This window comes from Oryx dammah, unplaced genomic scaffold (assembly GCF_014754425.2).
Source record: "Oryx dammah isolate SB20612 unplaced genomic scaffold, SCBI_Odam_1.1 HiC_scaffold_5, whole genome shotgun sequence".
NCBI lineage: Eukaryota > Metazoa > Chordata > Mammalia > Artiodactyla > Bovidae > Oryx > Oryx dammah.
The window spans coordinates 15525247-15540132 of NW_024070189.1; the positions used below are offsets into that span (position 1 = coordinate 15525247).

The 14886-nt window shown below is 42.7% G+C and overlaps 1 protein-coding gene and 1 non-coding gene across 2 annotated transcripts in view; one reads left to right on the plus strand and one right to left on the minus strand.

The window, feature by feature from the left end:
• GPR150 (G protein-coupled receptor 150) overlaps positions 1 to 785 on the minus strand; it is a 1950-nt gene extending 1165 nt beyond the window's left edge. Inside the window, exon 1 of the mRNA XM_040241499.1 lies at positions 54 to 785. Within this exon, the coding sequence (XP_040097433.1) occupies positions 54 to 679 (626 nt within the window). The 5' untranslated portion in view covers positions 680 to 785. The remainder of the gene's footprint in view (positions 1 to 53) is intronic.
• A 1823-nt stretch (positions 786 to 2608) lies between these two features.
• TRNAE-UUC lies at positions 2609 to 2681 on the plus strand. Its single transcript has one exon. It is a non-coding gene; the product is annotated as a tRNA-Glu (tRNA).
• The last annotated feature ends 12205 nt before the right edge of the window (positions 2682 to 14886 follow it).

A 14886-nucleotide genomic window follows, 5' to 3' on the forward strand; every position in this document is an offset into this window, starting at 1 on the left:
GCGCCAGCGCTCCGTGCGCCGTCCGCAGGGCCCGCCGCTGCCCGCGCCCCCCCTCGCCGCCCCCGCGCACCACGAAGGCGGCGGGCAGCGCCAGCAGCAGCGCCAGCAGCCAGCCCAGGGCGGCGAGGGCGCGCGCGGGCAGCGGCGGGCCCTGCGGACGGCGCACGGAGCGCTGGCGCTCGAGGGCGATGAGCGCCACGAGGTAGGCCGAGGCGGCGCGGCCGGACGCCCGCAGGAGGTGCACGCAGCGGCACGCCAGGTCGCCCGCGGCCCGGCGCGGCTCGCCCAGCAGTTCCCAAGCCAGCTGCGACAGCGCGGTGCCCCCGCCCGCGTACAGGTCGGCCAGGGCCAGCTGCACCAGCAGGAAGTCCATCTTGCGACGCTTGGGACCCGGCCAGGGCCCGCCGCCGCCGCCGCCGCACAGGCGACACAGCACCGTGGCGTTGCCGGCCACCGTCACCACCAGGATGACCCCCAGGAAGACAAGGCGGACGCGGCGGCTGGGCGGCCCGGACGGCGGCGGAGGCGGCGGAGGCGGCGGAGGCGGGGGTCCCGGGACGGGGGCTCCTTGTCCGGGGGCTCCCTGTTCGGAAGTCAGGTTGAGACCCCAGCCCAGCGAGATGGGTACGGAGAGGTTGGGCGCCGGCGACGGAGTTGAGGGGCTGAAGGGAGCCTCCATCCTTTGCCTGGAGGAAGAGGAGGTACCGAAAAGGGCAGGCAGGGCGCGGGAAACCGAGGTGGAGGAGAGGCTGCGCGGAGTTCCCAAAGTTAGTTGAAAACGCACACGCGCGAAGAGGGAGATGGATGCGGGCAGCTTGGCGCTTAGTTGTTTTTATAGGATGTCCTCGTCATTTGTCACTCAAATGGGGGTTGTACACTGGAGGAACACACATGATCCCTCTTCTCCACCTTCCTCTGCGCGTCTCCCCTCCCAATCCGGGTAGATCTCCTTCCAATCTGTGCCGCAGCCCCGCGCTGCCCTCGCGGGAGTCGCAAAACCCTGGGCTCTAGGAACCTCTCCCGTTGGCTGTTTACGTAGAACTCAGCCAGACACGACTTAGAGACCGAACAACGAACAGCCAGACAGAAGGTGGCTTTGCCCAGCCATCGTTAACCTGGACTAGCACACTGGGGAGGAAGGTCCTGAGGTCCTGATTGAGGCTATACCCTTCAAAATGGTAGATTGGCAGCAGGAAAAAAAGTAGAAAAGGCACTGGTTTTGATTAAAATAAAAAGAGAAAGATTTGAAGTGCAATGGATTTGCACTAGCCTGGGAAAAACAGGAACACAAAAAAACCGAACAGCGTTTTGAGCCGAGGAGCCCAACAGATAAATCTTCCTCTGGCCAACAACCAGAGTGTTTTATTTGGAGAGAGCAAATCAAGGGTATTGGCTGGCAATTAGGAGTAGCAGTTGTTTGCAAGTTGTTTCAAATACTCCGCATTACTAGAAACAGCAGATCACAGCTGTTCTCCTTGATATAAAATTCATGCCGTTAGTCTGAAGAGGGCATTAATAGGTTTTATGCAAATGGGGTAGTACATTTATTGCTTTTCTCCTAATATTTTCACTCAGTGCTGGATGTATCATTATGGCTCTTCATTCTCTTGATTCTGTTTTTCAGCAGATGGGAGGTTGCTAGGAGTGGGTACGCCTCCAATAAGCCTAGAGAAAAGGTGACTAAGAAAATGATAAGGCGGCCAATTTTTAAAAAAGACATCCAACTCACAGGAAATGGTTTAGATTAAATGCTATCTCTTTTTATTTCAGCCCTACCTCCTCACAAATTTTAGTTTTCCTGTTGGAAGCATCAATTTGTCTTTTATGCCCCCTCCACATTAATTATGGTGAAAGTACACTTCCTGTGCTTCCTGGTCTGGGTGTCTGTGGCGGTTCATGTTCCCAGGCTGAGAAGTGCAGGATAGGTGGGTTTGGTGGGTGCAGCGGATGCCTCTGTCAGTTGCAGTAGGAATCTCATTTCCCAAGCCATTGTCCTTTGACCAGAGAACTTTGCCATTTTTATTATATCCCCAGTACCTATCACTGGACCTGACACGTGGTAGGTATCAGTAAATTTTTTTTTTGAGTTGATGAATTAATGGATATGTGATGCATTTCAGAAAAATTTGAGCAATGTTTCTACCTTGATTATAAATCCATCAACCTAAGGGAAAAAATGCCTGTTATTCCTATGCCAGTATGATCCAGAAAAGCTCAGGGAAGCTCTGGGGAGGTATAGGAATAGTCTTTATTGTTGGAACATTTAGGAGGTAGGGTGATAGCCTTGGGAAATGAAACTCCTGGTTTAATTTTCACATTCTCCCCTCAGAGGAGTTTGCCCATTGCTTCTCTCTGTATCACATACATCATTTTGGCTTCTTCCAGGGAGCTGTCTCTGAGCAATACTCATAACTCAGTGATTCTCCTAGCCAATATCACCTTAATATTTCTCAAGATAATTCTATAGTTTGTCTCAAATTTGTTGAAATGCTTCCATACAGCAAAACAAGACTCTACCAGAAAAATTACATTTTACAGAGCTTTGCTAAGACCTGATAAAACATTGATATAAAAAAAAACCAATTCTTCAGGAAATTCTTCAGGGAATTCCCTGGTGGTCCAGTGGTTAGGACTTTGCACTTTCACTGCTGAGGGCCTGGGTTCGATCCCTGGTCAGGGAACTAAGATCCTGCAAGCCATGTGGCATGGCCAAAAGCTTTTAAAGAAAAATTAAAAACATAGATTCTTCTCAAAGTAATGCCTGCACATAGTTGGAAAATCAGCTAGAACTGGATGGCTGGTAACAAGGTGAAGTTTCCCATCCACACAGCCTCATGTCTCCTTCCCTTCTTCTAGAGAGGAGCCAATTTAGTTCTATTTCTGTTCTGGCATTTACTTTATTTCATAATTCTAAATACTAAATGTACAATACTACTTATTGCTTCATTGATTTCAGATATTACCTGTTGGTTTCTCGTTAGGTAAGGACACAGATTTAGCTCTCACACCCTTTTCCCATGGTTTCTCTTTTCCCATACTGTTAATACAGTAGTATTGTACTTTTAGGTTAGATCTATCTATATTCAGTTTTCACATTATTTTGAAATGAAAATAATGAATGTTGTAATGTACTATGAGTATCATCATTTTCTCTTTACATTAATAATTACTTTTTCCTAAATTTCTTTATTACAATAGGTAGGTCTTCCTGTACCTTAAGGATTCCCTCACAAGCTAGTCCTTTGTGTATAATTTCCACAAGGTGAATATCATAACATGATATAGCACCTCCCTGTTTTTTCTCGGAAACCTTCTTACCAAAGACTTCCGTTTCCTCCCAGCGTGGGCTGGTTTCTGTCTAGGCCTGCTGCCTAATGATCATCCCAGAAATGTCCCTTCATTGTCATCAGAGAAACTCTCTGCCTTTCTCTTCAGTTGGAGTTCTTGTTTCTCGGATCTCCTTTTTCCTTGATTTCTTCCCCTTTGGTAGAACACAGCATCCAATATGTCATAAAGTTAAAAGACTGGACAGAGGCTGAGGAGAGAGCAGAGAGAGCCCTCAATGTACCTGTTACTTGAGCCACGTGGATTCAATCTGGACAGGTTGCCTTCTGGTCCACATGCATCTGGGGACCTCCTTCACCATCACCCTAGAGACTCCTTGCCACGTGGATTCAATCTGGACAGGTTGCCTTCTGGTCCACATGCATCTGGGGACCTCCTTCACCATCACCCTAGAGACTCCTTGCACTTAGCTTTGGTTAGTTCTCCTGCTTTCTAATTTCATGTGTTTTCTTCTTTATTGGTTAATTTCTTTGCTTGGGTAGAAAGCATCCCTCAGTGGCTTCCTGAAAAAGGGTAACTTTTTGGGACCTCGCATGTCTGAAAATTTCTGCCTTTAACCTTCATGCTTTGCTGATGACTTGGATGTGTTTGCAATTTTATAGTGGAAATATTTTCTTTCTAAATATTGATGGCATTTCTCAATTGCCTTCTAAGTGTTTGTGTGTAAAAGCCTAAAGTCATTCTGACTCTTGGTTTGGATGTTTTTCCATTCTAGAATCTTCTTGATTCTTCTCTTTGTCCCTGATGAATTTCACAAAGATGTGGTTTGCAATGAGTTTATTTTCATTCTCTGTGCTTGAAACAGCCAAAAATCATGAATTATCTTTGATTGTAATATTGCTCTAGTGGTTGTTTATCCAGAAGAGTTTCCCAGACTTTCTTTTTCATTTTATGACACACAGGGGTCTGAAGGGCCCATGACACATGTTTTGCAGAATTGTAAAGTTGTATTTGTTTCCATAAAATTAAATCTTGATTAGACTTCTGGGGCTGAAATAATACATGTGTAGTACTGTGTCATCAGTGCATTGTTTTTGGGGCACAAGGTTTTAGTTTGTCTTAATATTGGTGATGTTAAACTTGACATAATCTTTTTAAAATAAAATATTTTATTATATAAATAGCACATATTGCATAAAAATTAGACAATAACAATCACTAAATATCACTCACATATAATACTTAGATATATATCCTTCATACTATAGTGACCAGGTCTGTTTATTTACAGAAATATGTCATACTATATACAGTATTTCATATCATGCTTTTTTTTCTAGTTAACATTGTATTTGGACAATTTTCCATGGCAGTCAATAAAAAATGTGATATAACTATCTGTTTAACAGAAGTTAATTGAATGAAGTTAATTACAATTATTTAAATAACCCTTATTTGGGGACAAAGGCTTTCCAATTTTCACTTTATAAATAATTCTGTGAGGAACATCTCTTCACATACATCCTTTCACAGATATTCAATTATTCCCTTAAGGTAAAATCCTAGGATTGGAATTGCTAAGGCAAAGCATGTGCATTTTTGAAGCATTTTAATACATGGTACTGAAATGCCCTTGACGGAAGCCACAAGCAATGGATAGTCTTTTAATGCCTAAGACTTCTTCCCCATAGTCTTTGCAATAATGAATCTAGTTATTGTTTTAAATTTTTGTCATTCTCCTAGATGAAAAAATAATGATTCACAGTTAGTTCATCATTTTAAACTTCAGATACAATTCACAAACCATAAAATTCAGCTTTTAAAAGTGTATAGTTTGGTGCTTTTTAGTATTACATACTCAGAAGTTTGTGCAACTATCAGTTCAGTTCAGTCACTCAGTCGTGTCCAACTCTTTGCGACCCCATGAATTGCAGCACGCCAGGCCTCCCTGTCTATCACCAACTCCCAGAGTCCACTCAGGGGTCCATCAAGTCGGTGATGCCATCCAGCCATCTCATCCTCTGTTGTCCCCTTTTCCTCCTGCCCCCAATCCCTCCCAGCATCAGAGTCTTTTCCAATGAGTCAACTCTTCGCATGAGGTGGCCATAGTACTGGAGTTTCAGCTTTAGCATCATTCCTTCCAAAGAACACCCAGGACCGATCTCCTTTAGAATGGACTGGTTGGATCTCCTTGCAGTCCAAAGTAGTATCAAATTCTAGAACATTTTCACCACTCCCAAAAGAAACCCTTCACACACTGCCTTCATCCCAGATCTCCTGGTAATCACTAATCTACTTTCTGTCTCTATGGAGTTGTCTATTCTGGACATTTCCTATAAATGCAGTAATAATAGTGTGTGGTCTTTGTGTCTGGCTTTTTTCACTTACCAACATGTTTTTAAGGTTCATCCATATTTTAGCATGTAACAGTACTTCATTCCTCCTAATGGCTAAATACTATCCCATTGTACAGATGATACATTTTGAACTACACAAAACCATTTATCTCTTAGCAGCTGTTGGATTGTTTCCACTTGTTGAATATTGTGCACAATGCTAGTGTGAATATTTGTGTACAGCTTTTTCTGTGAACATCTCTCTTCCATTTTCCAGGATAAACACCCAGGGGTGGAGTTGCTGGGTAATATGGTAATTCTATGTTTAACTTTTTGAGGAAATTCCAAACCATTTTCCAGAGTATACCACTTTATATTCCCACCAGTAATATATGAGTATTTCTATTTCTTGCTTTGTGTAGGTACAGATATCCAATTGATGCCATATTCCTTCTGCTTAAACAAGGTCCTTTAATGTTTCTAAATAGTTCAGATCTGCTGGCAACAAATTCTCTCAGCTTTTTCTTCATTTTTGAAAAATTTTTACTAGGTATACAAAATTCTAGGATGACAGTTTGTCTTTGAAGAGGTTGCACCACTGTCTACTAGTTTACACAGTTTTTGATGAGAAATCTGCTTTAATTCTTATCTTTGTTCCCTCGTACAGAATGTTTTTTTTCCCTCTATGGTTGCCTCCAAGATTTTTCTCCTTGTCTGTTTTTCAGCAGTTTGAGTAGGATGTGCTTATGTGTATTTTTGTCTATATTCTTTTTGGGCTTCTGTAAACATTTAGGTTGATTTTTTATCTTTCATTAGTTTCAGAAAACTCTCAGAAATTATCTTTTCTATTTCTTGTAACATTTTCCCTCTACTCACCTTCTATTATTTCAATTGCACTCATATCTTTTCATATTGTCCCACAGTTCTTGGATGCTCTGTTCTATTTTTCCTCATTTTTTCTTTCTTTTTTTTTTTCATTCTTTTCTTTTTTTCCTATCCAATGTCTCCTCAGAGGAGTTTGTTACCATATGAAATTCAGAAATTTATTCTGAACAATTTCTTTTGGCCTGTATTTAAGTTTACTAATTCTTTTTTTCAAGTTTACTAATTTTTTGTTTTGTGTTTCAGTTCAGTTCAATCGCTCAGTTGTGTCCGACTCTTTGGGACCCCATGAATCGCAGCATGCCAGGCCTCCCTGTCCATCACCAACTCCCAGAGTTCACTCAGACTCACGTCCATCAAGTCAGTGATGCCATCCAGCCATCTCATCCTCTGTCATCCCCTTCTTCTCCTTCCCCCAATCCCTCCCAGCATCAAAGTCTTCCAATGAGTCACCTCTTCGCATGAGGTGCCCAAAGTACTGGAGTTTCAGCTTTAGCATCATTCCTTCCAAAGAAATCCCAGGGCTGATCTCCTTTAGAATGGACTGGTTGGATCTCCTTGCACTCCAAGGGACTCTCAAGAGTCTTCTCCAACACCACAGTTCAGAAGCATCAATTTTTTGGCACTCAGCCTTCTTCACAGTCCAACTCTCACATCCATACATGACCACAGGAAAAACCATAGCCTTGACTAGATGGACCTTAGTCAGCAAAGTAATGTCTCTGCTTTTGAATATACTATCTAGGTTGCTCATAACTTTTCTTCCAAAGAGTAAGCGTCTTTTAATTTCATGGCTGCAGTCACCATCTGCAGTGATTTTGGGGCCCAAAAAATAAAGTCTGACACTGTTTCCACTGTTTCCCCATCTATTTCCCGTGAAGTGATGGGACCGGATGCCATGATCTTCGTTTTCTGAATGTTGAGCTTTAAGCCAACTTTTTCACTCTGCTCTTTCACTTTCATCAAGAGGCTTTTTAGTTCCTCTTCACTTTCTGCCATAAGGGTGGTGTCATCTGCATATCTGAGATTATTGATATTTCTCCCGGCAATCTTGATTTCAGCTTGTGTTTCTTCCAGTCCAGCGTTTCTCATGATGTACTCTGCATAGAAGTTAAATAAGCAGGGTGACAATATACAGCCTTGACGTACTCCTTTTCCTATTTGGAACCAGTCTGTTGTTCCATGTCCAGTTCTAACTGTTGCTTCCTGACCTGCATACAGATTTCACCAGAGGCAGGTCAGCTGGTCTGGTATTCCCATCTCTTTCAGAATTTTCCACAGTTTATTGTGATCCACACAGTCAAAGGCTTTGACATAGTCAATAAAGCAGAAATAGTTGTTTTTCTGGAACTCTCTTGCTTTTTCCATGATCCAGCGGATGTTGGCAATTTGATCTCTGGTTCCTCTGCCTTTTCTAAAACCAGCTTGAACATCAGGGAGTTCATGGTTCATGTATTTTTGAAGCCTGGCTTGGAGAATTTAGAGCATTACTTTACTAGCGTGTGAGATGAGTACAATGTTTTGTGTTTAGGTGGTTGCTAAGGACTTCTTCATCCATGATACCATGTTTTTCATTCCTGGCAAATCAATTTTATTCCTTTTTTTTTTTAATAGTTTCCATTTTGCTGCTGAAATTCCCTATCTGTTCATGCATGTTACCCACATTTCTCCCCAGATCCTTCAGTAGATTAATCATAGTATTTTCAAGTCATTTTTCTCATAGATCCAATTTCTGGGCCATCTCTCAGTCTAGTTCTGACTATGTCTTCAGAATGGGTTTTTCTTGCTTCTTTGCTGTGTCAGTTTGACCACATGCCAGACATAAGTTACTGAGGTAAATAGTATTTACTCCAAAGGGCATGCCTCTTCAGCCGTCAGGCTTAGGGTGGGGGTTGACTCAATGTAGGCAGTAGCTGACCTAAGTTTGGGTTTTGATGTTGCTGAAGTTATCGTTATTCTAGTACAGACTTCGGGACCCCTCCGTCCTGGGGCTGTTCTACTTTAGTGAAAGGTCTGGAATGCTCAAAGTTTTTTCTCAGTGTTCCTGCTTCACCCCTACCTTTCAGCACACCATGGCCATGCGGGGCGAGATGGGGGGTTTCTCTCTCCATGTTTCTTACCCTTCTCTCAGAAGTAGTGATACCTAGACAGCATAGTAAAAAGCAGGGACATTACTTTGCCAACAAAGGTCCATCTAGTCAAAGCTATGGTTTTTCCTGTAGTCATGTATGGATGTGAGAGTTGGACTGTGAAGAAGGCTGAGCGCTGAAGAATTGATGCTTTTGAACTGTGGTGTTGGAGAAGACTCTTGAGACTCTCTTGGACTGCAAGGAGATCCAACCAGTCCATCCTAAAGGAGATCAGTCCTGAATATTCACTGAAAGGACTGATGCTGAAGCTGAAACTCCAATACTTTGGCCACCTGATGGGAAGAATTGACTCACTGGAAAAGACCCTGATGCTGGGAAAGATTGGAGGCGGGAGGAGAAGGGGACGACAGAGGATGAGATGGTTGGATGGCATCACTGACTCAATGCACGTGAGTTTGAGTGAACTCCAGGAGTTGGTGATGGACAGGGAGGCTTGATGTGCTGCAGTCCATGGGGTTGCAAAGAGTCGGACACGACTGAGCGACTGAACTGAACTGAACAGAAGTAGTGTGCTGATGTTCATTGTGGGGGCAGGCTGATTTTTTAAAGAAATTCTCTTATTCTAGCTTCAGTCTATGTAAGCCATGGGGGCTGGTGCCTCAAGAGTGGGGCTTATCCACATTTCTGTCACATTCCCCTGTGGCAGCTGAATTTTGTCTTATAATGTGCAAAAGAGCCAGTTTCTTGTCCATACCCCTGTTGCGAGAGATACTGGGTTTCTCTCAGTGCAGGATCCTGGGCATGACTGGGGCTGTGCCTCCCCTCAGTGGCAGAGACCTTTTGCTACAATCTTTCCTTTCCCAGTGATAGCTGACCTTTTGCAGAGGACTGGGACTGAGAGTGTTTCCTCTTCTGCCCCAGTGGCAGATGAATTCTGCTTTGTATAAGAGAAGGTTCTGGGTTTTATGCTTCTCCTCCAGAGGCAGCCCCTCCCCATCTGTATGTCTGTCCCACTGAAGAGGCTCTGTCTATTCCCCTGCCCTGCTCCCCATCTTTCTCCTGAGTGCTGGTGGAGGTCTGTGAAAAGAAATCTCATTACTGTGGGTGGTCTCCCTTGTATGTGCAGCTCTTAGTTTTTGCTGTTATTTTCACATGTATTTGGCTCCAATGAGTTTGTCAAAATAGTTTGTTTTCTTACCTGTTCTTTCAGCCAGTGGTTTTTCCTCCCATGTTCTGTGAAATGTAGGACAGTTTGGGTGTCTCATCTCTCCTCAGTTCCTATGTCCTATGAGAGGCTCAAAAGAGTTTTAATTTTGCAGATTATCTAGCTTTTTTCTTTTCTCTTTGGTTTCTGTTACTGTGGGAGCAATATTCCCCATCCTATGTGGAAGCAGACATTATTTAAGGACACCAATCTTTTACCATCAATGTTACAACATTTTTGAAGGAATGATGCTAAAGCTGAAACTCCAGTACTTTGGCCACCTCATGCGAAGAGTTGACTCATTGGAAAAGACTGTGATGCTAGGAGGGATTGGGGGCAGGAGGAAAAGGGGACGACAGAGGATGAGATGGCTGGATGGCATCACCGACTCAATGGACGTGAGTTTGAGTGAACTCCAGGAGATGGTGATGGACAGGGAGGCCTGGCATGCTGCGATTCATGGGGTCACAAAGAGTCGGACACGACTGAGTGACTGAACTGAACTGAATCTTTTACCATCAATGTTACAACATTTATGATTGTTTTCTTTTCTGATGTCTTGAATATTTATTTTTATTTCCTCTTAATAATAAAAAGTTTAAGGCTGAGTATAGCTTTGGTTGTGTCATGCTCTTCTAAATTATGTCATTTTCATTATTTAAAAAGTAGCCTATAACTTTAATTTTTCTGACCCAGGAATTTAAGATTCTGTTTTTAACTTTAAAATTAAGAGAAGAAAGGGGGCTAAAAATCTTTACTGAGAGTTTAATGTATATAATTGTAAGCATCACACACACAAACCCAGATATCTAACCAGTGTAGAAGGGATCAATCTGTTTTCCACACTGAGCTTCTTTCACCTACTTTGTAATTATCTCTCTTTTTTGCTCATGGCCCCTCATTACCAAATTCTAGTTTGATTCAGTGATTTACAGTATGCTTTAATAGCCAGTAAGGATTGTCCGATCTCAATATTCTCTCTCCATAATTTATTAGATACTTCAGACATTCAATGTTCCTTGAAAACCTTAAGGTCATTTAGTCCAATGAAAGAAAAACCTTATTGGGATTAAAAGCTGCATTGTGTGAAATGTATGCATTAATTCTGGAAAAGAGCATTTTAGTATTAAATCCTACTACCCCAGAACGTGCTGTCATTCCATGTCCATATCTTGTTTGTAAACTTAATAGAACTTTATAATTTTTTTCATCTAGGTTCATGCCTCCTGTTAAACTTTAAACTTTTATAGAATGTCATATTGTGAGTGGAATATTTTTCCTAATTTCCATTTTTATCTAGTGATTGTTTTTACAGATAACTAACATTCTTACAGATAGGTATTGACTTTTGTATTTATTTAACAAATCTCATCTCAGCTATTTAACAAATCTCATCAATTATAATAGTTTTTAGTAAGATCCCCTGGGTTTTATGAAATGGAAAACCACAAACAGTAGAAAGAATACAGATATACTTTTTTTTTCCTTTTTACAAAGAGAAATAAAAACATATAAAGCTTCCAATTGATGTGGATGCTTCTGGTCCAAGGCCATAGTTTGAATAACAAGGTTCCAGACCCGTGGTTCTTGCATTTTGCTGCACATTAGAATCACCTGGAGAGCTTTTAAAAGTCTCAATGCTTGGCGGTGGAAGCCAGGCATTAATAGTTTTTAAACATCCTCCGGTGATTCCAAATTGCAGCGAGCTGTGAACCGTTTTTCTAGACTAGCAGTTAGCAGTCTGTGGCCCACAGGTCAGATCCTGTTTTTGTAAACAAGACTTCACTGGAATATAGCCAGGTTCATTTGTTCACATATTGCCTGCTTTCATGCTGCTACAGCAGGATCAAGCAGTTGTGAAAGAGACCCATACGCTCACAAAGCGTAAAATACTTAGTATCCGGCCTTTTTCATAGAAAAAGAAAACATAAAGAGAGATAGAGTTCCTCTGTCAAACTCTCCTCTGCAGGCTTTTTTGAGAATTTACTCTTTCTAGAAAGCTCAGCTTTTTTGAGCAGGCTACTCCTTTTCACCCCTTGCCCGGTCATGGACAAATGGGTTGGTTTTCTAATGCAATGTAATATTTGAAAAACTCAAATTCCTAACATACCAAATGAACAAATATTTGCTGAGTTTCTACTGTGTGTAAGGTCCTTGGGGGTACTTTAGGAAACAAAAAAGGACCAAAGGCCATTCCTGTAAGGAGCCTCCATTCTAGTGGGGTAGGAGGGGTGGGAGACAGAATCAGCAAATGGTCTGTAAAACATACACTAAGCTGGAGAGTAATGATTTATATGCAAAACAGTAAAGCAGGTAAGCCCTTGTGATGAGGTGAACATTTTAGCAATGACCTGGAGGAGATAAAGTGAGCCCTTTTGACGTCTGAAAGAACTGCATTCTAGGCCAAGAGAGTTGACAGGCACAAAGGGCTTGAGTTCATGCTTGTCTGACATTCCTGGGAAAGGGCAGGGAGGCCAGTGGGGCTGGAGCAGAGTGAGCAAAGTGGAGGGCTGGAGGACAGGTAGAGCGAGAGGCCAGATCACTCAGGGCCCTGTAGCCGACCAGGCCATCCTAAAGGAAATCAGTCCCGAATATTCGCTGGAAGGACTGATGCTGAAGCTGAAACTCCAGTACTTTGGCCACCTGATGCAAAGTGCTGACTCATTGGAAAAGACCCTGATGCTGGGAAAAATTGAGGGCAGGAGGAGAAGGGGACAACAGAGGATGACATGGTTGGATGGCATCACCAACTTGATGGAGTCTGAGTAAACTCTGGAAGTTGGTGTTGCACAGGGAAGCCTGGCATGCTGCAGTCCATGGGGTCACAAAGAGTTAGACATGACTTGAGCAACTGAACTGAACTGAACTGAGGCCACTGTAATGACTGGAGCTTGTGACTCAGAATGTCACCTGCCGTATCAATAAACAAACGATGTTATGACCATCAGGCCATCAGCCACTGCAGCTGCCCCCACTCCCTGTGCACCCTGAAGGTTTTTAGGATCTAGAAAAATAGGATGCGGGCCCTAGATTGTTCAAATATGTATCAAAGGAATGATTTCATTAAGCCCAGTTTCTTGCATCTCCCATACATAGGCCACCTCACCTGTCTCCTGAGAAACCTGTATGCAGGTCAAGAAGCAATGGTTAGAATCAAACATGAAACAACAGACTGGTTCAAAATTGGGAAAGGAGTATGTCAAGGCTGTATATTGTAACCCTCCTTATTTAATTTATATGTGGAGTACATCATGCGAAATGCTGGGCTGGATGACACACAAGCTAGAATCAAGGTTGCCAGGAGAAATATCAACAACCTCAGATATGCAGATGATACTACTCTAGTGGCAGAAAACAAAGAGAAATATAAACAGCCTCTTGATGAATGTGAAAGAGGAGAGTGAAAAAGCTGGTTTAAAACTCAGCATTCAAAAAATGAAGATCATGGTATCTGGTCCCATCACTTCAAGGCAAATGGATGGGGAAAAAGTAGAAACAGTGAAAGACTTTATTTTCTTGGGCTTCAGAATAATTGGGGATGGTGACTGCACCCATGAAATTAAAAGATGCTTGCTCCTTAGAAGAAAAGCTATGACAAACCTAGATAGCATATTAAAAAGCAGAGACATCACTTTGCCGACAGAGGTCCATATAGTCAAAGCTATGGTTTTTCCAGTAGTCATGTTTGGATGTGAGAGTTGGACCGTAAAGAAGGCTGAGTGCGAAAGAAGTGATGCTTTCAAATTGTGATGCTAGAGAAGACTCTTGAGAGTACCTTGGACTGCAAGGAGATCAAACCAGTCCATCCTGAAGATCAACTCTGAATATTCGTTGGAAGAACTGATGCTGAAGCGGAAGCTCCAATACTTTGGCCACCTGATATAAAGAACTGACTCATTTTAAAAGACCCTGATGCTAGGAAAGACTGAGGGCAGGAGGAGAAGGGGGTGACAGAGGATGATATGGTTGGATGGCATCACCTATTCAATGGACATGAGTTTGAGCAACCTCTGGGAGATAGTGACGGACAGGGAAGCCTGGCGTGCTGTAATCAGTGGGGTTGCAGAGGACACAGCTGAGTAACTGAACAACAGCAGTACATAGACAAGTGCTAAATTTATTAACTTGGAATGTCTGTTTTTCTCTAATTAACATAGTCTTTTGATGTTTCTACTGCCTGCTTTTTTGTTGCAAAAACTCCTACATAACCTGGCTCTTCCCTTACCTCTTTGGGGCAGTCTCTCCCTCAGAGCTATCTGAGAGGCTGCTTGCTGGGCTTAGGTCCTCAGCCAGTCTACCAATAAAATATAATTCTCAACTTCTAGGTTGTGCTTCTTCTTCTTTTTTTTTTTCTTTCAGTCAACAGGTTGCTGGGAGCCAGCGTGAGGAACTCGACCCATGGCAAAGGTCATGAGGAAGGAGGCTTTGGCATATGCAAAGGCAGGATCGAGTGTCAGGAAACCCCCTGTTCCCGAGCATCTACCCCTCAAATCAGAGTCTGCCTACTTTAATGTTTCATGCTCTCACCTATACCTCTGACTTTTTGGGGGGCTGACCCCCATTACCTCTCTTAGAGAAGGAGTTAACTTACAGCTCCAAGTCAATAAAAATTCCTGGGCGTGACAAGAGTGTTTCAACTTACAAACTCCTCTGAAGGTTATCTAGCTTGCCTGTACAGGTTTGTCTGGCCACATGTGATTGTTTACAGCCTCCCAACCATGAGAGGCACGAGATGTTTTAGACCTACTAAAGGCAGATTCTTTTGGGGAAGTTAGAAATTATTAGTATAGTGGGTTGGTTAGGGGTTATATTGGTAAAGGGTTTTTCATTTGTGATGCCAATAATTGCCACTAAGTCTCCATATTCCCTGCCCTGGGTGTAACAAGGGTGTCTCAGGTCAAACCTCTCTGCTGGCAGACTAGTTTGTGTGACAGGATTATCCATACTCCTGTCACTATGCACATGATTGTTTACTACCTCTCAACCATAAATAGCACAGAGAGTTTGGAGTACTTTGAAAATCTTAATTAGCATAGGGCCTTTCTCATTGTTGAGTCAATGATTGCCACCAGGCCTCCATATCCTTAGG